The sequence below is a fragment of the Aspergillus heteromorphus genome (genome assembly GCF_003184545.1).
Source record: "Aspergillus heteromorphus CBS 117.55 chromosome Unknown BO70scaffold_3, whole genome shotgun sequence".
Lineage (NCBI taxonomy): Eukaryota > Fungi > Ascomycota > Eurotiomycetes > Eurotiales > Aspergillaceae > Aspergillus > Aspergillus heteromorphus.
The window spans coordinates 789,326-807,785 of NW_020290408.1; the positions used below are offsets into that span (position 1 = coordinate 789,326).

Here is an 18,460-nt window from a genome sequence, read left to right on the forward strand (position 1 = left end):
AAACCGGTCCAAAGTATATTGATTGATAGGAGTATGTATCTGTATATAGCCATTGCCCATTTTAAAGACGATTTATGCCTGTCTTCGTCTAAACGGCTCTCGACACTGATATCAAGTCATCATGGGTGCAGCAAAAGAAGCAAGCCGAAAAAGAAATGTAGTACTACATATATACGGTTTCGGGGAGTCCCGAAAAGTCTAGGGAGTTAGTTAGTTAGTTAGTTAGCTAACCCCGTCGACTGGCGCTGCGACTGCGGCTGGCACTGCCATTGCGATTGGCACTGCGACTGCGGCTGCGACTGAGAGCGAGTTTGCGACTGGGATCGCGCTGGAGCCAAGGAGAGTAATTATCCATCTTCCTCCGTCTGAAGCGCTCGCCTCCGTGTTCGCTGCCGGTGTCCCAGCCGCTTTCGCTCTCGCTGGCACTCCAGATGGAGTGGGCGGGCTCGGACACGGACTCGGTCGGCTCGGTGACGTCCATCTCAGCAGCATCAGCAGCAGCAGCAGAGGCCGAGGCAGAAGCCCGGGCGGCACTATTCTGGGCCTTCTTGGCGTCCCTGGTCTCCTTTTCGCGGAGTTTGTGGGCTTCCTTGCGCTTGACGCTCGCTGCAAAGTTCACGCGCTCCAGGAGATCGAACAGCTTTTCCACAGCCGGGGAGAGCGCCTGGGAGATGGGCATGTCGCCGACGCGGATGCGCATGTAGTCGAACGAGCCGACAATGGGAACGTTCAGCCGGGGCTTCCGGGTGACTGTAATGTTGCCGAACAGGTTGTTAGGGCCGCGGGGTCGGGGCTCCTCCTCTAGAGACTCCGGCTCTGCGTCGTCGTGGTTGTGCCTGGCGGAGGCGTCTTCGGTTTTGGAGACTTTCTGGTACCGTTGGCTGAAGTGGGTGAGGACGATGGAGCGGGCCTTCATGAGACGGCCGACTTCAAGGGCTTCGGAGACAGTGGAGTGTTTCTTGGCGATGGCGGATCCGGCCATATCGTCCTGGAAGGTGGCTTCGTGGATGAGAACGGTGGAGTCTTGGCCGATTGACACGAAGCCCGCGGAGGGTCGGCAGTCGCCAGAGAAGGAGACCTTGAAGCCATCGTCGAAGACGAGCGAAACGGCCATGGCTCCGCGGCAGTGATTTACGCGGGAAGTGAGAATATTGGAGAGGCCTGTGGCTTGGTGGAGAAGAGGTGTGAGCCTGGACTTGGCATCGGTGAAGGAGAGAGAGGTGATGTCGGGCCTGGAGTGCGCAGACTTGTGCCCGGGATATAAGCCATCGCTGCGACAGTGGCGGTAGATAAATTCGGTTTTTATGGTGTTGTTCTTGACGAAAGGAGAGGCAGTCAAGGGCACCACCTTTCCAAAACCGTAGTTCTCGACGCCTGCATACTCCTCAAGCCAACCGATCATCATATCTTCGGATACAACGAACAGGCGCTTTTCCTGTAATATCTTAGACATGTCCATCTCTACCTCGGTTGGCTCCGAGCTCCCATCGGGGTAGTTCTCCTCAAACCATGCCCTGATAACGGAAGCAAGGCCAAGATGATGGTCTGCGTGAAGATGGCTGATCCAGATGAGCCGTAAGTTCTGCAAGACCTCGCGCAGCTTCTCGGGCGTAAAGACACGCTTAAGCTGGCCGAGAGTGTTCTCGCCACAGTCGAGCAGATAGTAGCCATGTCCAGGTACACTGAGAAGAGTAGCGGAGACGTTGCGGTATTTCGATGGGGCACTTGAGCCCGTTCCCAGCGCAATGATCTCCGCGTTGGCCCCGGGGAGGCCACTTCGGAACTCCCGCAGCTTCTGTGCAAACTCCGGTCTCCCCATGCGTGTAGTAATGGCATCCATCCGCTGCTGCACGGCCACAGGCATCATTGATGACACAGTTTTGGTATCGTACGGCGGTTGTACCTCGGAACGGTTAAGTACGAACTTGGGCTCCATTTCAATGACGAGGCCGGGTTCCACAGGCTGTAGGGAAACGGCTTTGGACATGTCCCTCGCTGTTCCTGATGCTGCACTGCCCGGTTGTGGAACAGTCACATTGTCATGGACGGGAACGTGGTAGCTGTCGGGCTTTAAGATACCCATCCGGACAGTCGTTTCAGCGACACTCTTCAGAGCCAAGTAGTTTGCGCAATAATCCGGACTGGAAACGGTGTGTTCGCAGTGAGGCATCTTCGCCACAAACTCGTGAAGCCGTGGGTGGTCACCCACTCCCGGACCCAAGATCCACAGGATGGTCTCTAAATTCGAAGTCACCGATGGAGAAGACCACTCAGGACGATCAACGAGATCATCCACGTATGCCCGCGTAGGCAAATCGATGAATGCCATGCCTTTCCCTTCTCGCGAAGGACCCAGAACCATGTCAGGGGTAATGGTGTTACCATCTTCTGAGGTCACACTCTCTCCCTTGGTCAGCTTCGCATAGTCTGGTCCCCTCCGAACCTTCAGCGCCTGGGCCTTTTTGGGGTCGAACTTGCCCCGAATAGTGTGGTTTCGGACGATATAAGACAAGGATTCATGGCACCAAGTCGTAGGAGGAATCTTGTCAACGGCTGCGCCTGGCCATGGCTGGCGAACCAAAACCTTGATATTAGGAAGCGGTTCACTGCTGCCGGGAGCAGGTCCCTTATACTGCTCAAGGTCTTTCGTCACCGGATTACGAACGAACATAGTCGCCGGCATCTTAACGTCCGCCAGGTCTTGTTCATGCAGAGAATCCATTTTCCACGACGAGTTGAACATATCACCGATTATACCTTGCCTGATAATTTGATCCTGGGTTCGCGCATCAACAGCCTCCGATGAATCTTCGCGCTCCTCAAACTCGTCGAGGCTTCTCTTTCTTGGACTTCTCGAGCGGATTTCCCGAGAGCACGGTGCCGGGGATGGTCTGATAGGCATGGCCCACACCTTGATATTGCTGTCCATCCATGTGGGCTCCTCAAAAGGGTCCCCCCCTTCAGCGTGACCCGGCTTGGACATGCTCTCTGTATCGTATTCCCTGGTGGAAAGCGGCATCCCCTTTCGGAAGACAAACCTCCGCGCAGTAGCCAAGGTATGTGCGAGATTCCTGCCTCCGTGGATGGTTAAATCACCTCGTTGCGGGGCTATCTGTCCATCCGCGGCCTCATCCTCCACGCCCTTTGAATTATTCGGCCCCTGTTCGAGCTCTTGGCGACGTTCGTTTTTCTCACGGACAGAGGTTTCGACGGCATTGGCTGAGCTGGCCAGGCTATCAGCCAACGTGAGGATGACGCCGATCAAGCCCCCAGTGTTCTTCCACACTACCTGACCCGTTATGAAGATGTCGGACAGAGCGGTCACCTTCAGACCCCGCTCCGAACATGCCCGCTGGGTGCCTTCGGAAACATGGCCGAAGAAATAGCGCTTGTTCGGGAAGTGAAGCAGGACCGTTGTGCCCGGGGTATCCGCCGTCGGCGTGGTCACAACTTCATAGTAGAACTTCATTGGAGAGCTACCGCTCGGCAGGGGTGGTGGAGTGGTGTATCCCGAGAGCTTTAGGCTCTTGGGATTGTAGATAAGGTGCCTCGGATGGGGGTTCGCCCAGATTTGGGGGGACGGCACCAGACGAGTGTCGGGGTCGGATAGTGAAGCCCGTTCGTGTTCTTGGAAAAGATCCGCTGATCTTGCCTCTGCACGATAACCACGCAAATGTCGAGCGATCGATGATGAGGCAAGAACTGGAGGAAGGCGTATGGGAGGGAATGCGATCCCGCGAAAGAAGATGGCGGAAGTCGCCCGGAATCGAAGGGAAGCCAACTTGAATGCGGTGGGGGATGAAGGAGAAGATGCTAACAAGCAGGCATGTCGGAAATGCCAGTCAGAGCGAAAAGAGAGCGGCCTGCAACAGATGAGAGAGAAAGCACCGAGTCCAGCGCGGTTGTTCAAACTTCAGGACTTCCGAGGCTGGCGGATCTGGCGCAGAGCCTCCTCCGGCTAGCCTCTCCGCCTGGCAACAATTTTTTTTTGTTGTTTTTTGGAAGAGCTCCACTCACCGCCCGCCGCGCGATACGTTACGGGGTAGATAGTTAGAGGCGGAGTACATAATTACTAATCAACCAGCATAGTTGCAATTGTGCGCGTGCTACCTAATATGGTTAGTACATTCCTGACGCTAATCCCCTGTAGGAACTGCGTTCTAAAGAAAATAGTATATCTATTTTCCATCTCGACAAGTGAAGAATATTGGCCTAGATACATATATAAGTTGAATCACCTTCTTCAGGATCCGACACTCTGCTAGCAGATTTTCCCGTCTACATGAAGCACCCCGAGAGCAGACAGAAGCAACTGCGTGCAAGCTCGCGTTGAAGCTCAAGTTGCAACGAGCACCAGAGCATCGGTCGAAGCTAAACAATTTGCAACTCTAACTTGCCACCAGTCTCACGAGCCAGCCATGACATGTCAAATGCAATGTTATGATCTCACGGAATTTGTGGTTGAGCGACCGAAAACGGCAAGCTGTGATGTCTTCACGACGTATTGGGACTCCACCACACCCTTGCCACATCAACACAACCTGATGGATAACTCAGTCCTACAAATCTCAATGATGATTCTCGGAGATAAGAAATCAAAGGTTTCAAAAATGGTAAATAACCTCATCCTCGCATATAATCCATTTATTCCCACATCATAATCATAACCCTAGCAGTACACATACACCTGTATCCCAAACACACTCATAGTGAAAACATCAAAGATTCAGATCTACTCATCCGGAAAATCCTCCTCATCGATCTGGTTCTGGTTCTGGTCATAGTCATACTGCGTCCTCGAACCGCCCTTCTGCCCCGCCGCGCGGGCCCGAGGATCACCGGGCTGGAAGCTGCCGCTGGACGCCTGTCCACCCTGCGAGGCGATGTTGCGCTGTAAATAAGATCGGGATTTAGCTGTCGCGTTCTAACGCATATATCCGACAAAGCCACGCCGAGAATATTTATCTGATACAAGACAAAGACAAGGCAAGGCAAAGACAGAATAAGACAAAACGTACCTGTTTGCTTGAATCCATACTGGCGAAGCCGCCCGAGTGGCTGACCTGGCCGCCCTTCTTGGCCAGATTGGAGACTTCGTCGTGGGATCGGTTGGCGAAGTTGCCGGGGTTGGTGTTGGAGGCCATTTTTATAGATTATGAGTAGATTATATGGTGTGTTGTTATTAAAAGAAATTAAGAGGGGGGTTTGGATCGGTTGATGGATGTGATGGAGAGCGTTTATAATTGAGTTGAATATCTAGCATTTGGTACCAATACAGCTTGATATTTATAGTACATATCTCCATCCTGATGAACATGTTGCCCCCATAAATAAACCTCATGAGATCATAATGCTGTAGCACACTTGACATCAACACCTCCATCGCAATGAAACATTCGTGATGCAAACTAAACGTTCTCATCATTCTTATGTGTAATGAAAACGCCCCTTTGGCATTGGTATGGGGCATGGTAGGCTTGATATTGGACCGCCACGCGGGAGATCCGGGGATGCGGATGGGGATGGGGATCCACGGGATCGAAAGTGTTTTGCCTATTGGGTGGGGTAATTGGTCTATGGTTATGGTTATGATTGTGGTTATGGTCGTGTCGGGGTTGAAGAAATGTGACTGAGGCTTTTAATGCGTGCGATGGCGCAATATTCCTGATAGATTGGGTCGTGGATTCTAGATGCGCACTTGAAGAGTCTAGATGCCTGATGGGATGGCTACGTGTGGTGAGTGTCATGGATTAGGTTAGGTTGTAGATTGGGTGGCGATTTTGACTTATGAGGGTGTGAGGGGAATGATGATGTTGTCTGTGGTTATTTTTGGGTGGTTTGGCTGGCCTGGTGTTGTGGACTGGTTGTTATGTTTCTTTTCATTTTCGTTCTCGCTTCCCTTTCTCCCCCTAGGTCTAGATTCGAGGGGGTTGGTGTGTAATTATTTTGTATGCTGTAGGTTGAGAGTTTGTTAGAGATGGCAGGTAAGCCGGAATCGATTGTTTGAAGTTTCGTGGATTACATTGGCTTTGGGAACAAATGTATGCATACATCAAGCATTTTGATTTCTGTCATACTTATTCAGATCGGAGTTTCGGGGATATTTGTATGGAATATTCATTGGTTTCTGGCCCCCCGACGGATATCATAAATACGTTGTCGTAAATCTCATCCACATACATAACACTTCTGTCTGTAAACAGACGGCATGTACACATTGAAAAGGGAAATAAAATCTTGCATGTCAAAAGAAGGTCCAGCAGTGCAAATCCTCCAGAAGAATAGCAGCGACATATCGAAAGTAATGTCTGTGGAAGACAGGCCCCCGAAGGGACTCAAAAGAGAGGCATGTTAACGGTATTGATGTAGTCGATATTGCTATCGACAGACTCGATACGGTCATGGCAGGTGCCAAAGATGCGGTCCCACAGACGAGTCTGCTTGCCATAGTTGTGGCTCTTTCTCCAACCCTTACGGTGATGGAGGTCGTGGTCCTCGATGACAATCTCGGCATTCAGCATTTGCAGCAGCCAGCTCAGCGTCGACGGGACCGTCATGTGGATGCGCAGACCGCTGTGTCCGAAAACCTCAGCAAAGGCGACATATGCATGACAGATCCACCACTCGTAGAAGCCCATGGGCAACCCCATGAACCGGAGGCTGAGATAAGTCATCAATGGGACTCCGACCATATCGAAGAACTCCTGTTCGTGATCCGCATAGGCCGCCAGGAGTGGGTTGGGGTGCTTGGTGAGATGGTGGGTGCGGTGGTACTTCCAGAGAAAGCTAACGTCGTGCATCAAACGGTGATACCAGTAGAACCAAAAGTCGAGCACAATTCCATAGAGACCGATCTCGAGAGGAAGCCATGCCCATTGCATAGCCATCGGTGCCTGACTGGCGTTGAAGGAGAGGTAGAGCGATAGAGCCAGGCGAGAGCCGGTTGTCTTGTATAACGAGGCAGCAACCTTGCCCACACCAACGTCAGGGACGCCGTCGCGTTCGTGTTGGTCACCGTCGAGGAATCCATACGTATGGCCGAGACGACGGAGGAGGCGAATTTGGTAAATGAGGATTGCGTTGAATGCGAAAAAGTAGAAGTGGAAGAGAGCAAACGGCCCGAGGTTGTGACCTGTGTATGAGAAATATGCTTGATTTATAAGAACTGGAATGAATGCATAAAAGAGAACCCAGATATTCAGAGACAACTGAGGCATGTAAGGTATCTTGTCCTGCTTAGTATGTACCGGCACCTCCTTGTCGAGAGAAATATGGTGGGCATTGAGCAGCTCGAGGGCCCAGTGGCTGATGCTCCATTCGTCGCGGTTGGCAGTACGCCATGTGGACTTCATCGAGTCCTTCGGGTTGCGTGCGGATGCCATGGTATCGATAGTTTAACCCAGATTTTGGCCTTTCGAAATCTACCCCGCGTCCCTGTCGTGCTTTATACCATCGTTGAATATACGGGGGCCTTCTAAGGCTCGGGAAGACATGCTAGAGCATGTGAATGCTCTACATTAGTTCATGATATACAGTCACCAGGTGTGGATCCTTTTCCCAACAAAATCGCAGACACCCATATATGCATCAAGCACATCAAACATGGTGGGAGTCGTTTCCACCCAAAGGAGACAGAGGGGACCACCGGCACATGAAGACAGTTCATGTTGAGTGGTTGAGACAGAAGACCCCGCAAAATGTGCCTCGGAGCCCTTGGGCACCCCGAGGATCACCCACGAGTCGCATAATTGCAAATTCAACTCCCGGTGTCGCCAATGCTGTAAAGACAGGGAGGATGATCGACTGGTTGGGTCGGGAGATCATTATACTGGACCCAAATAAAGGACCTCGCATCGGTTTCCTCAAAGGGACTAGGCAGTTTCTTGGATCCCAACCACATTGCATGTGATTGTCCGAAGTTAAGGGTCTATTTCCATGCTAGAAATATATGTGCAATGGGCCTCAAAGCTCTTGTCAAGAAGGAAGAAGAGAAGAACACGCCTGCGTCTGCTTGAGGACGTAGTCAAAAATGACTAGCCTGTTCAGGTTAGTGACATATGTTGACACCTCAGGCGTCAAACGAACTCCCCCCCTTAACAGAGAGACATCATCACGGATCTTGTGGGACTCTGTCTCTTTGATGTCTAGCACCTCATATATAGATATTATCTGTGGCGAATTCAGCATTTATCAAATGCGCTCGAGGACAACAACCATGCTCTGTTATCAAAATTCGAATAGGAGATGTTGATCCATCAGTAATAAGGCGCGACGAGCAAAGCTGGGAACTCAATGCGGTGCAGACCACGATGAACTAGCCAACGTAAAGGTACCTAGGTTGTTCCTATTGCTCTTGCTGTCTGGAACATTAACCTCTTAACTCCTGTAATGATGCGCTTCTTCCGCATACAGACTTGCATATTTTCCCCTTGCAGCCCATGTGGATTCGGTCTGGTCCGGAACATACCCATCAATTAACCATTCAAACTCTGATCAGGGGGTTGACGGAGTCATCGTTGAGTTCCCTGTGAGTCAAAGCATGGAGAGATGTTGCCACTTCCCCAAACGGCAATGTTCAGTTCAGGGACAGAGCGGCTAGTCCCGTTTGGGACCCCGACTCTGCAGCACAACATCCCGCCATCCAAACACGATCTCGCAGATGACTCAAAGGCTTCCCAGGTGGAGATGATGATTATGGGGTACGACATCTGTACCTTGGCTTGGCCTCGAAAAGTGAGCATGTTGAACGATCGAGACATTGCTCAGGTGCCAATTACGCACAGACTTATCAGTGAAGGGCCCAGTGCTTACTTCCCCGCAGAACTATGAAAGGGAAGGATCGACTTGTCAATATCTGGACTTTCTATGAAGGCTGAGATCCAATCGGAAGAACTTTTCCCATCCTCTATTTTCGTTATTTCCGGTCTTTTTCAGATCCTCTGTGTCTTTTCTCGCTTCAGTTGAAGCAAACGCGCTCCGGTCATGACGAATCAGTCTATCCTTGCCACTTGCAAACAGACGCGCTTCCATCTCCATGATAAGGCGTCGAAGGAGGTATCATGATCCCCATCGAGGTGATCGAGGTTGATGATGATCTGAGAGCTAACGCGAGCCTTATGATCATTCTAGGTCGATGTAGAGGGTCTCACCATTGCCGTTTCGTCCACCTCGAATGAAGAGAATCTTTCAAACCCGAAGTCTAAAGGGAAATCGAAAGCAAAAGCCGAGACGAGAGAACTCATTACCCAGGGCCACCTGCGACTCAAAGAAGGCGTGTGCTACGGATTGATAGGTCGAAATGGGACCGGCAAATCGAGTGCGTTATACCATTCCAGATGGGATTGCAAATGAAGCAACGATTGATGATGGAGATTAATGGCTTTTCATAGCGCTTTTGCGGGCCATGGCCGACAAGCTGATACCGGGTATACCGCATGCTACACGTATCGCCATCTTGCAACAGACAGAGAGCAGCCTCGATGCTTGTGACAATAATACAAACAATGACAGTGGCGGAAGAAACAAAGCAGTCTTGGAGTATGTCCTGAACACCGATCGTTATAAAAATGAAGTAGTTCACAAGATTGACAGTAGGTCACCCTCCCATGGCTTCATCGCTTCACACACTTACTGGTAACTTCCTTGAAGTATTGTCGAGAAGTTTCGAGTCAGACGATCTGTTGCAGCCTGTGAGAGCGATTCGAACTGTTCGCCATTCAGATATGGAAAAGGAATTGTTTCTGGCTCAGAAGACGGCACATCTGAAGAGCGGGGCAAGGGGACTACAAGCCCGGAAGGAGTTGAAATCTGCTGAATCTAGATTGCAAGACTCCTCGGCGCTGTAAGCACCCATGGGTGGTGTTTTACGTGAGTTGACTAATCAATTATATAGGCTGAACCAGACAACGGAGTTGATGAATGCAGATGCAATTCAGGAAGACACGAAAGCTGCAATGGAGACTTTACAGGACTTGCAGTCTCAGTTTGAATCTGTGAGTATCACTACTCGAGCACAATATCAAGCGCCACTAAGCATTGCATGGCACAGATGAAAGTAAGCGACACTGAGAAACAGGCGCGTCAAATTCTTGCCGGCCTAGGCTTTCAGGAAACGATGCTCAACAAACCATTCTTAGAGTTGTCAGGTGGTTGGCGTATGCGGTGTATGTTGGCCAGTGTTCTGATCCAGAATCCAGATATCATGATTCTTGATGAGCCGACAAATTTCCTTGACCTTCTGGGAGTTATTTGGTTGGAGAAATACCTTCAACAGCTATGTGACTCTTCACAGACTACCATACTGATAGTATCCCATGACAGGGACTTTGTGAATGCTGTCTGTGAAGAGATCATCATCCTTAGGGATCAGAAGCTTTCCTACTTCAAAGGAAACCTGTCCGCGTACGAAAAAGACTTCGAGGAACAGAAGCTCTATTGGGGTCGTATGAAGGAAGCCCAGGAACGTCAGGTTGCACACATGGAAGCAACCATCCGCGACAACATCAAGATAGGGAAGAAGACTAACGATGACAACAAGTTGCGCATGGCCAAGTCGCGACAGAAGAAAATCGATGATCGGATGGGTGTCCAGGTCAGCGCAACTGGGGGACGCTTCAAATTGAATCGGGACCTTGTGGGATATCATCTAACCACACGGGCAGAAATTGAGGTTCCAACTGATGAACGTGGTGCTACCATGACTCTGCCAGATACCACCGAACTGCGGTTTCCTGGTCCCCTTATCTCCTTGGAAGGGGTTGTTCACCGATTCAATCTGGGCGAGCCCCCAGTCCTAAATGGGATTGAGCTCGTCATGCATCTGGGCGATCGTGTGGGCATACTGGGTCTCAATGGATGTGGAAAGTCAACACTGGTGCGTCTCTTGGCCGGAAAGACCTTGCCAACACAGGGTAAGCTCTTAACCCATTCAAGACTGAAACTTGGCTATTACGCACAACATTCAATCGAGGAGCTTCAAGAGCAAGGTTGGTCAGATCCCGATCTGACCGCGCTGGGATTAATGTCAAAAGATGTCAATGGGTCGCTCAATGAAGGTGAACTCCGGGGTCTCCTGTCAACACTAGGCCTCCAGGGTAGGGTAGTATCTGATGTTCCTATACGCCGGCTTTCAGGCGGGCAATTAGTGAGCAGGTCTTCTTCCACAATTTTCATTGACTTTTTACGGCTAACTATGTAACCCACAGGTCCGTCTATCACTGGCGAGAGTCGTTTGGAACTCACCACATCTTCTCATTCTGGACGAGATCACAACCCATCTAGATTTCCATACGGTCACCGCGATATCTTCTGCGCTCTCGAGATTCAACGGGGCCATTCTGTTGGTATCACACGATCGATTCTTGATCCGATCTGTGGTCGAGGGGAAGCGAGACTGGGAACAAAATATAGATGAGGACTTTGAGGGTATCGATGACGAACAGACAGAACTGTCAGGGCGAAGGCGGGACGTATATGTTCTGAAAGCGGGGAAGCTCCATGTACAGGAAAATGGCGTGGAGCAGTTCGAGCAAAGTTTAGCCCGGAGGGCTCGAAAGATGCTGCCTGTGCCCGGATGAAATGCTTATGGTGAAAGAAAGTTTTCGACCACCCGTGTGTGACCCTACATTTCCAATTTTTTTTTTCAATGTATGGTTGTTAACGAGGCGTTGGTCATGCCGCATGTGAAGATAATGGATGACAACAAGAGTGATCCGACAGAGGGGATCCGCTGTGTGGTCTGGGTAAGCGTAGAAAAGCCATCCCAGAAACCCTGAACACTAGCTAGATAGAGAAGTTCCAACCATGCTTTTAACGGAAACCCTGCGGGAACGCCCCAGGAAGTGGCTGCAGCCCTATCTGGTTTTAATTAAAGTGACAAGCGCCGAGGGACGCGGCGGGGGCGAAGATCTCGGGCCGGGATTGGATCAGTGGTCGGGCCCGCACGAAACTTTCGCTTTTTTCCCCTTGGCCGCCGCTTCGTCTTCTTTCCTCTGCTCACAAACCTCAATTGACCACTGCAACTGTTCCCACCGAAGACATGTCCGCTGAAATGGAATAACACCCGCTTTGCCCCCCGTTTTTGACCCCCCAAGCTTGCCTAAACAATCAGAATCTCAAATTCAGAAACTAGGACACTTTGTTCTGCCAACTGCCGACTATCTATCAGCCAACGACCCTTGCACCCGATATAGTAACAACGGCTTTTGCTGCTGCACAACAACAGACTAGCCTCCCAGCGCCTAGAACACCACTCTGCGTGATTTCTCTACAAGTCATCATTCCACCGGTGACGTTGACTTGGCTGCTTTTGCTGCATTTGATCAGAAGACAAATGATGAATTATCGAACAAGACTGAGACCATTTCAATTTTTGCAAAGTCCTTGTGGGTAGCGGTGTGCGCCCACACATCAGATTACAACCGCCGCCCGTCATCTTGACATATTGCACCCGACCTGGGGACTCTGATCCCCCTTCGATTATTTTGCCTGTCCGCAGGCCTAGACTCTGCTTGCTAGCAAAGCAGATCTCCTTGTCTGATTCTCGCCGCGTCGTCTAGCCGGCGCCTGTCAGCATGATTCGTGAGTCGTCCCTTGCTTACCGTCTTTCTCCACGGCTTCCCCCACCCCCTGCATTCCAGGACGGGGAGGGAATACCGCATCGTCGAGCTGTCATGGACGGAGAATCCGCGGACTGACATGCGCTTGTAGCTCGAAGCTGCCACCAACTCCTGGGTCGAGGCATAATAGCGGTACTCCCGCCATTTAACTTCCTCACGCTTCACTACGCCTACTTTCTCGCGACGCCGTTGATTTGCAGCGTCATCTTCTGGGGTTCCTCCACTCCATCGCGCAGCCTTGGCTATGTCGACTCTTTATTCATGTGTGTCAGCGCCATGACGGGTGCTGGCTTGAACACCGTACGTTGTGCTCTTTCCACCTCCAACACCATTGCACCAGTAACATCAATAGGTCGACCTGTCTGCTCTGAATTCATTCCAACAGGCTATCCTCTTCGCGCTCCTCTTTCTGGGACACGCTATTCTCATTTCCATCACGGTGCTCTTTGTCAGGAGGAGTGCTTTCCAAGCCAAGTTCAAAGGCATCTCAATTGAGCGGGCACGGAAAAGGCTATCTCTCCACATGCCTGGGCATGGCATTCCCCTCGACTCGATCAACGAAAACGTGATTGTCGAAGAGCACCAGCCAGCCAAATCCGATGATGTTGGCCATGATGGTAAGGGCAGCGGGACAGCGGAAGTCACAGCGACTGAATCCAACGGCGAGCTCCTAAATGATGACCCTAGCCAATGGGCCGAGGACGACCAAGTCACTCTTAGCCATATGAGGGCACGTCAACATCATCGCCACCGAGTTTTCCCTATGGTAGGCGTTGGAGCTCGACCGGACTTGAACAACCACCCCCGGGATGTGGCGCCGAGATTGCCTCAGGCTGATGAAGACGAGTTGCCCGCATTCAAGGGCTTCATTAAAGGAACGCAAAAGTACTTTGCATCCAAAGGATTCATTGCGCGAAACTCTCAGTTTCATGGACTTACTCCCGAAGAGCGGGACAAGTTGGGAGGTGTGGAGTACAAGGCGATTACCTTCCTGCTGGTTATTGTTACCCTCTACTGGGTGCTATTTGTCCTGTGTGGCATCATTGGCATGGGAACCTGGCTGGCAGTCAACCATCCCGATATTGCTCGAAAGAATGGCCTGTCGCCCTTTTGGACAGGCGCGTTTTTCGCTGTTTCCGCGTTTGTGAACAGCGGCATGTCGCTCTTGGATGCAAATATGGCTGCGTTCCAAACAAAGTACGGACTTCACCTCTGTTCTCTTCGGGTACAAGCATACTAACTCATCCATAATTAGTGCATACCCGTTACTTACCATGTCATTGCTCATCCTGGCTGGCAACACGCTCTACCCTTGCTTTCTCCGGTTTATTATCTGGGGTTTGAGGTGCTGTGTCCCAAACTCGCCGTCATGGGCATCGTGGAAAGTAACTTTCGACTTCATTCTTGACCATCCTAGAAGAGTGTGTAACCTAGCTACGTTCCTAACACTTGCCCCCCCTAACTCGTATCTAGGTGTACACAAACCTTTTCCCAAAGAGGCACACATGGTACCTGCTTGGTACCATCATTATCCTGAATGCGATTGATTGGGCTGGCTTTGAAGTCCTCTCTCTCGGGCTCAAAGAAATCGAAGACCTGCCAAAAGGCTACCGAGTCCTAGACGGCTTGTTTCAAGCTAGCGGTTCGTATTCCTACTATAGCCTTTGATTCTCCCCAGGCATCTAATATTTGTATCAGCCGTACGTTCCGGAGGCTTCTACGTCGTTACGATTTCCGACCTTCGTCAAGGTCTGCTGGTCCTCTATGGTAAGGATCCACCCGATATCTCTAGCTGGCACTGTACTAACGTCTCGCAGTTCTCATGATGGTCAGTTCCATAGCGACAATCCCCGTCAAGCTCCACACTAACATCCCCATAGTATGTCTCAGCATACCCCGTCCTAGTCGCCATGAGGTTCGTATCTATCCATCCCAACCGCTCACCCCCCAGACAACCCCCCACTAAGCACCTCGAAGAAACACAAACGTCTACGAAGAGCGCTCCCTGGGCATCTACGCGCACGACAACACAGACGACGAGCAAGACGGCCAATCCTCCCCCAACATGTTCATCCAACTAGTCCGACACCACATCCTCCGACGCCAGGACGTATCCACCCCCGAAGCCTCTCGCAGCTACTTCGTGCACCAGCAACTCCGCTCCCAGCTGAGCCACGACCTCTGGTGGATTGCCCTCGCCGTCCTCCTCATCGCCATCGCCGAATCATCCAACTTCAGCCGCATGCCTGTCGCCTACTCGACCTTCAACATCATCTTCGAAGTCGTCTCCGCCTACGGCTGCGTCGGCATCAGCGTCGGCTTCCCGGGCTCCAACGCCTCCTTCTGTAGCGCTTGGCACCCCATCAGCAAGCTTATTCTTGCGGCTGTTACCCTAAGAGGACGTCACCGCGGCCTTCCCGTCGCGATCGATCGCGCTGTCATGTTGCCCAGTGAGTCTCTCGAGTGGGCGGAGGAGGAAGATGCCGCTATGAGACGCGAGCAGTCGCGCGCTTGGGGGTGTGATAAGATGCCTGTTGGGTCTGTCTAGATCTTGGCCTTAAAATGCCGTGAGAAGAGTGAGAGACTTAGCATGCTCGCTATCATTTGCGGAATAGAAGCGGTGGGTAGGTGGCATAGCGTCGTCGACAAAAAGTGCTTTCCTGTTATCCTGGACTTTTCACTATGCTTTCCTTTGCTTTGGTTTCCTTCGCTGTTCTTTTCTTCGCAGGACCATTCATACACGACGGTCCAATTGCGTTTTGAGTTTCTTTTCGTCTCTTTTTTCTTCCTCCTGATTTCGAGTTATAGACTTTCCATATACATAGACCAATTACATGCAAGACCTACAGACTTCCCAATCCTACAGAGTATAGAGTGTGTGCTTTCCACTTAAAGATCAGATCACATAACATGACAGATAGGTCACAAACAGTTAAACATCCACTCACAACATCTTCTCCTTAACGTCTGTTCAAAGTAAGTCACATGATTACAAAGGTGCTCTGTATAGATAGATCTGATAAGCTTCCAGTGTTTGTTCCATTAAGTTACGAACCTACCCGACCCATCTATATCATCTCAACTTTTGTATTCACACCAGTAAATAAAACCAGAAAGAAAACAGACACGCGTGTCCCGAAGATCCAGAACCGATATAAGATAAAGTATATCATGAAAAGAGAAAAAGAAGTATTGGGAAAATTACATCAAGGAGGAAGAAAGGTAGTTAGTTAGTTTACTCCTCCTCATCCTCAAACTCAAGCTCGTCCTCATCTTCATCCTCCTCCTCCTCTTCTTCTTCTTCCTCTTCCTCGTCCTCGTCTCCATCCGAGGAACCGACCTCCTCCTCGCTCTCTCCCTCCTCCTCGTCATCATCGCTATCATCATTCTCGCTAATGACACCATCCATGACGGTGTCCCTCTTCTCCTCCTCCTTCTCCTCGGCCCGACGCTTCTCTTCCTCCAGTCTGCTCTGCTCCAGAAGGGCAGCCTTCTCCTCCCTCAACTTGCGCTGAGACTTGACGAACGCGCCCAGCGGCGTGGCCTCCCAGTCGACGTCCTTGAGGAAGGTATCCACCTCGGCGCGATTGCGCGGCGTGTAGGAAACGCCCAGCCGGCGTTCCTCGATCCAGCGGGCATTGGCCTCGACCTTCTGCACCAGCAGCAGGATCATCTGGTTGATCTTGGCGTTCTTGTTTCCGGTGGAGCGGGAGCTGGCGGTCTTGAGCCAGCGCTTCAGCGACACGACGATGGGGACGGAGAGTTCGGGGAACGCGATGTGTTTCGTCCACAGGACGAAGAACTCGGAGAGGAGCTCGGCGACTTGTTCGCCGACGCCGTCTTGGTAGACGCGGGTGCGGAGGTAGGATTTGGGCGCGCGGATGGCGGTGTTGAAGTCGAGTTGGCGCAGGGTGCTGGATTTCGGGGGCTTGCGCATCTCCGCGAGGTTGAGGACTTCAAGGAGCGCGGACGCCAGGGGGATGTAGGTGCCGGTGGCGCGAGAGAGGCGGAGGAGGGTGCGGGTGAGTTGGAAGCGGAGGGGGAGGTATTGCGCCGTGGGGATCAGACGCATCGCGCCGATGGTGATCTGCACCACGGGGTAGAGGAGCGGGCGTAGCGGGGATTGTTTGCCCGCCTTGGCTTCCGCGAGGCCGTCGCAGTGTTGGGAGAGGACGCGCGACCAGAAGTCGAGCGAGTGCACGTATTGCCAGTTGTAGACCGTCTTGTAGGATTCCTTGGACGTCGTGGTGATGCTCTTCCGGAGGTGCATCGCGAGTTGGCGGATGAAGTTGAATCCGGTCGTGTAGGAGACGTTCTGGTCGATGCCCCAGAGCTCGGCCGCAGAGTTCTTCATCAGGTTCACACCGGGGAGCGTGTGGACGGTGGTGTTGCGGCTGCCCTTGACCACGCCCTCGTAAGAGGCCTTGAGGACGGTCTCTTTCAGGCCGGCGTCGCCGATGATCATGAGGCGGCGGAGGAGAAGGAAGCCGGTGATGCGGGTGGCTTCGGTGGTAGCCACATCGGCCCAGATGCCGACGACGGTCTTGATGACGACCTTGAGGAGCTTGCGGAACTGGAGGAGGTAAGGAAGCATGGGCTCGATAGAGGAGAGGGTGAGCTTCAGGGTCTGTTCATCGGACAGGTTGGTGAGCATCAGGTGGACCGAGGAGGTGTGCGACTTGATGAGCGGCGTGAGGGTCTTGAACTTCTTGGAGTCCAGTGACACCTTGATCTTGCCGGAAGCAGACTCCTTGACGGGGAGATGGTGCGCCAGCACGCGGGGGACGGTGCTGAGGGCCGTGACGAGCACCTGGTGGTACACATCAGAGTCGGAGATCGTGTACTTCTGTTCCTGGCTGGACGCCTCGTTGATGTTGGCTGCGGCGCGGAAAGCAAGAACAGCCTGTCGCATCGCGCGGATCGAGTGCTGCTCTTCCATCAACTTCTGCCATTTCTTCACCGTCGCGATGTCGAGTGTGTTGTCTGTCTTCTCTTCCTCTTCCTCCTCCTTGGCTGCCTTCTTCTTCTTCTTCTTTGCCGGTCCTTCCTCCTCTTCACTCTCGCTCAGCTCGTCAACCTCCGCAAGATCACCGAAATCCAGCAGTTCGGAATCGTTCTCCTTCAGGTACTTGTAGAACTCGGGATCCCTTTCCTTCAGCGCTTCGAGCTGGTCCTTGTGTTCCTCGAACGCATCGGGGCCACTGGCCTCGGATGCCGCGTCGTCATCGCTAGCAACGTCCTCCTCACTTCCACTAGCCGCAGAAGCTTCCTCGTCCTCTTTCTGCTCCTCCGAGCGCTTGCGCTTGCCGATCTTGGGCGTCACGTCCTTCTTCCGCGACTTCTTGGACAAGTCCGCAGCAGAGTCTGCAATGTCGAACCCGCCCGCGAAGAAATCGTCGACGTTCATTTCCGCAAAGGCATTGTCCTTCTGGGCCTGCTCAGGGCTCTCCTGAGCAGCCTCCTCCCTGTCCGCCCGGCTCTTGGCATTTTCCGCCTTACGCTTGTCCTTGAGCTGGTGGCGCTGCTTCACCTTCGCATGTTCCTTGCGGCGTTCGAGGATGTCCTTCAGATGCTTCTTCTCGAACTTCTTGGTAGATTTTTTTTGACCGGCCATTGTGCCAGAGATTCCCTACCCGACCGTGCGGATGGGACCGATGGTGCAAAGAAAAGAAGAAAAAGAGGTTGGGGGGGGGGAAGTACCACAAGTGCTTCGCGAGAGACTCGGAAGATCTCCCAAGAAAAATCTGGAGAGGAAAAAAACATGAGGCGGCAGAACCGGGCGGTGAGCACGGATCGGGTGGGCGACCGCCTTTTCCCCTCTCGCGGGCGGCGCCGAATGTCCG

The 18,460-nt window shown here is 52.1% G+C and overlaps 6 protein-coding genes across 6 annotated transcripts; 2 read left to right on the plus strand and 4 right to left on the minus strand.

Moving 5' to 3' along the window:
* Positions 1–226: 226 nt before the first annotated feature.
* BO70DRAFT_330154 (ribonuclease Z) lies at positions 227–3,888 on the minus strand (the record flags this gene model as incomplete). Its single annotated transcript, XM_025540818.1, has 1 exon — positions 227–3,888. The coding sequence occupies exon 1, from the start codon at positions 3,467–3,469 to the stop codon at positions 227–229; it is 3,243 nt and encodes a 1,080-aa protein (XP_025402819.1). The 5' UTR covers positions 3,470–3,888.
* A 761-nt stretch (positions 3,889–4,649) lies between these two features.
* BO70DRAFT_426388 (general stress protein) lies at positions 4,650–5,237 on the minus strand. The gene is made up of 2 exons (XM_025547779.1): positions 5,019–5,237; positions 4,650–4,891 (listed from the first exon to the last, which is right to left on the minus strand). Exons 1-2 carry the CDS (start codon positions 5,142–5,144, stop codon positions 4,733–4,735), a joined length of 285 nt encoding a protein of 94 aa, XP_025402820.1. The 5' UTR covers positions 5,145–5,237; the 3' UTR covers positions 4,650–4,732.
* Positions 5,238–6,250: 1,013 nt separating this feature from the next.
* BO70DRAFT_132080 (sterol desaturase family protein) lies at positions 6,251–7,482 on the minus strand. The gene has a single exon (XM_025538040.1). It carries the CDS (start codon positions 7,380–7,382, stop codon positions 6,336–6,338), a length of 1,047 nt encoding a protein of 348 aa, XP_025402821.1. The 5' UTR covers positions 7,383–7,482; the 3' UTR covers positions 6,251–6,335.
* Positions 7,483–8,696: 1,214 nt separating this feature from the next.
* On the plus strand, positions 8,697–11,808 carry BO70DRAFT_308461 (ABC-F family ATP-binding cassette domain-containing protein). The gene is made up of 7 exons (XM_025540103.1): positions 8,697–9,054; positions 9,130–9,316; positions 9,390–9,590; positions 9,649–9,841; positions 9,893–9,992; positions 10,049–11,143; positions 11,205–11,808. The coding sequence occupies exons 1-7, from the start codon at positions 8,983–8,985 to the stop codon at positions 11,574–11,576; spliced, it is 2,220 nt and encodes a 739-aa protein (XP_025402822.1). The 5' UTR covers positions 8,697–8,982; the 3' UTR covers positions 11,577–11,808.
* Positions 11,809–12,310: 502 nt separating this feature from the next.
* BO70DRAFT_132087 (putative potassium transporter) lies at positions 12,311–15,467 on the plus strand. The gene is made up of 9 exons (XM_025538041.1): positions 12,311–12,579; positions 12,709–12,917; positions 12,970–13,814; positions 13,873–14,038; positions 14,091–14,259; positions 14,316–14,384; positions 14,435–14,445; positions 14,498–14,532; positions 14,595–15,467. Exons 1-9 carry the CDS (start codon positions 12,573–12,575, stop codon positions 15,163–15,165), a joined length of 2,082 nt encoding a protein of 693 aa, XP_025402823.1. The 5' UTR covers positions 12,311–12,572; the 3' UTR covers positions 15,166–15,467.
* Positions 15,468–15,742: 275 nt separating this feature from the next.
* Positions 15,743–18,300, minus strand: BO70DRAFT_358987 (mRNA-binding ribosome synthesis protein NOC2). Its single transcript, XM_025542429.1, has one exon. It carries the CDS (start codon positions 18,229–18,231, stop codon positions 15,853–15,855), a length of 2,379 nt encoding a protein of 792 aa, XP_025402824.1. The 5' UTR covers positions 18,232–18,300; the 3' UTR covers positions 15,743–15,852.
* Between the last annotated feature and the right edge of the window lie 160 nt (positions 18,301–18,460).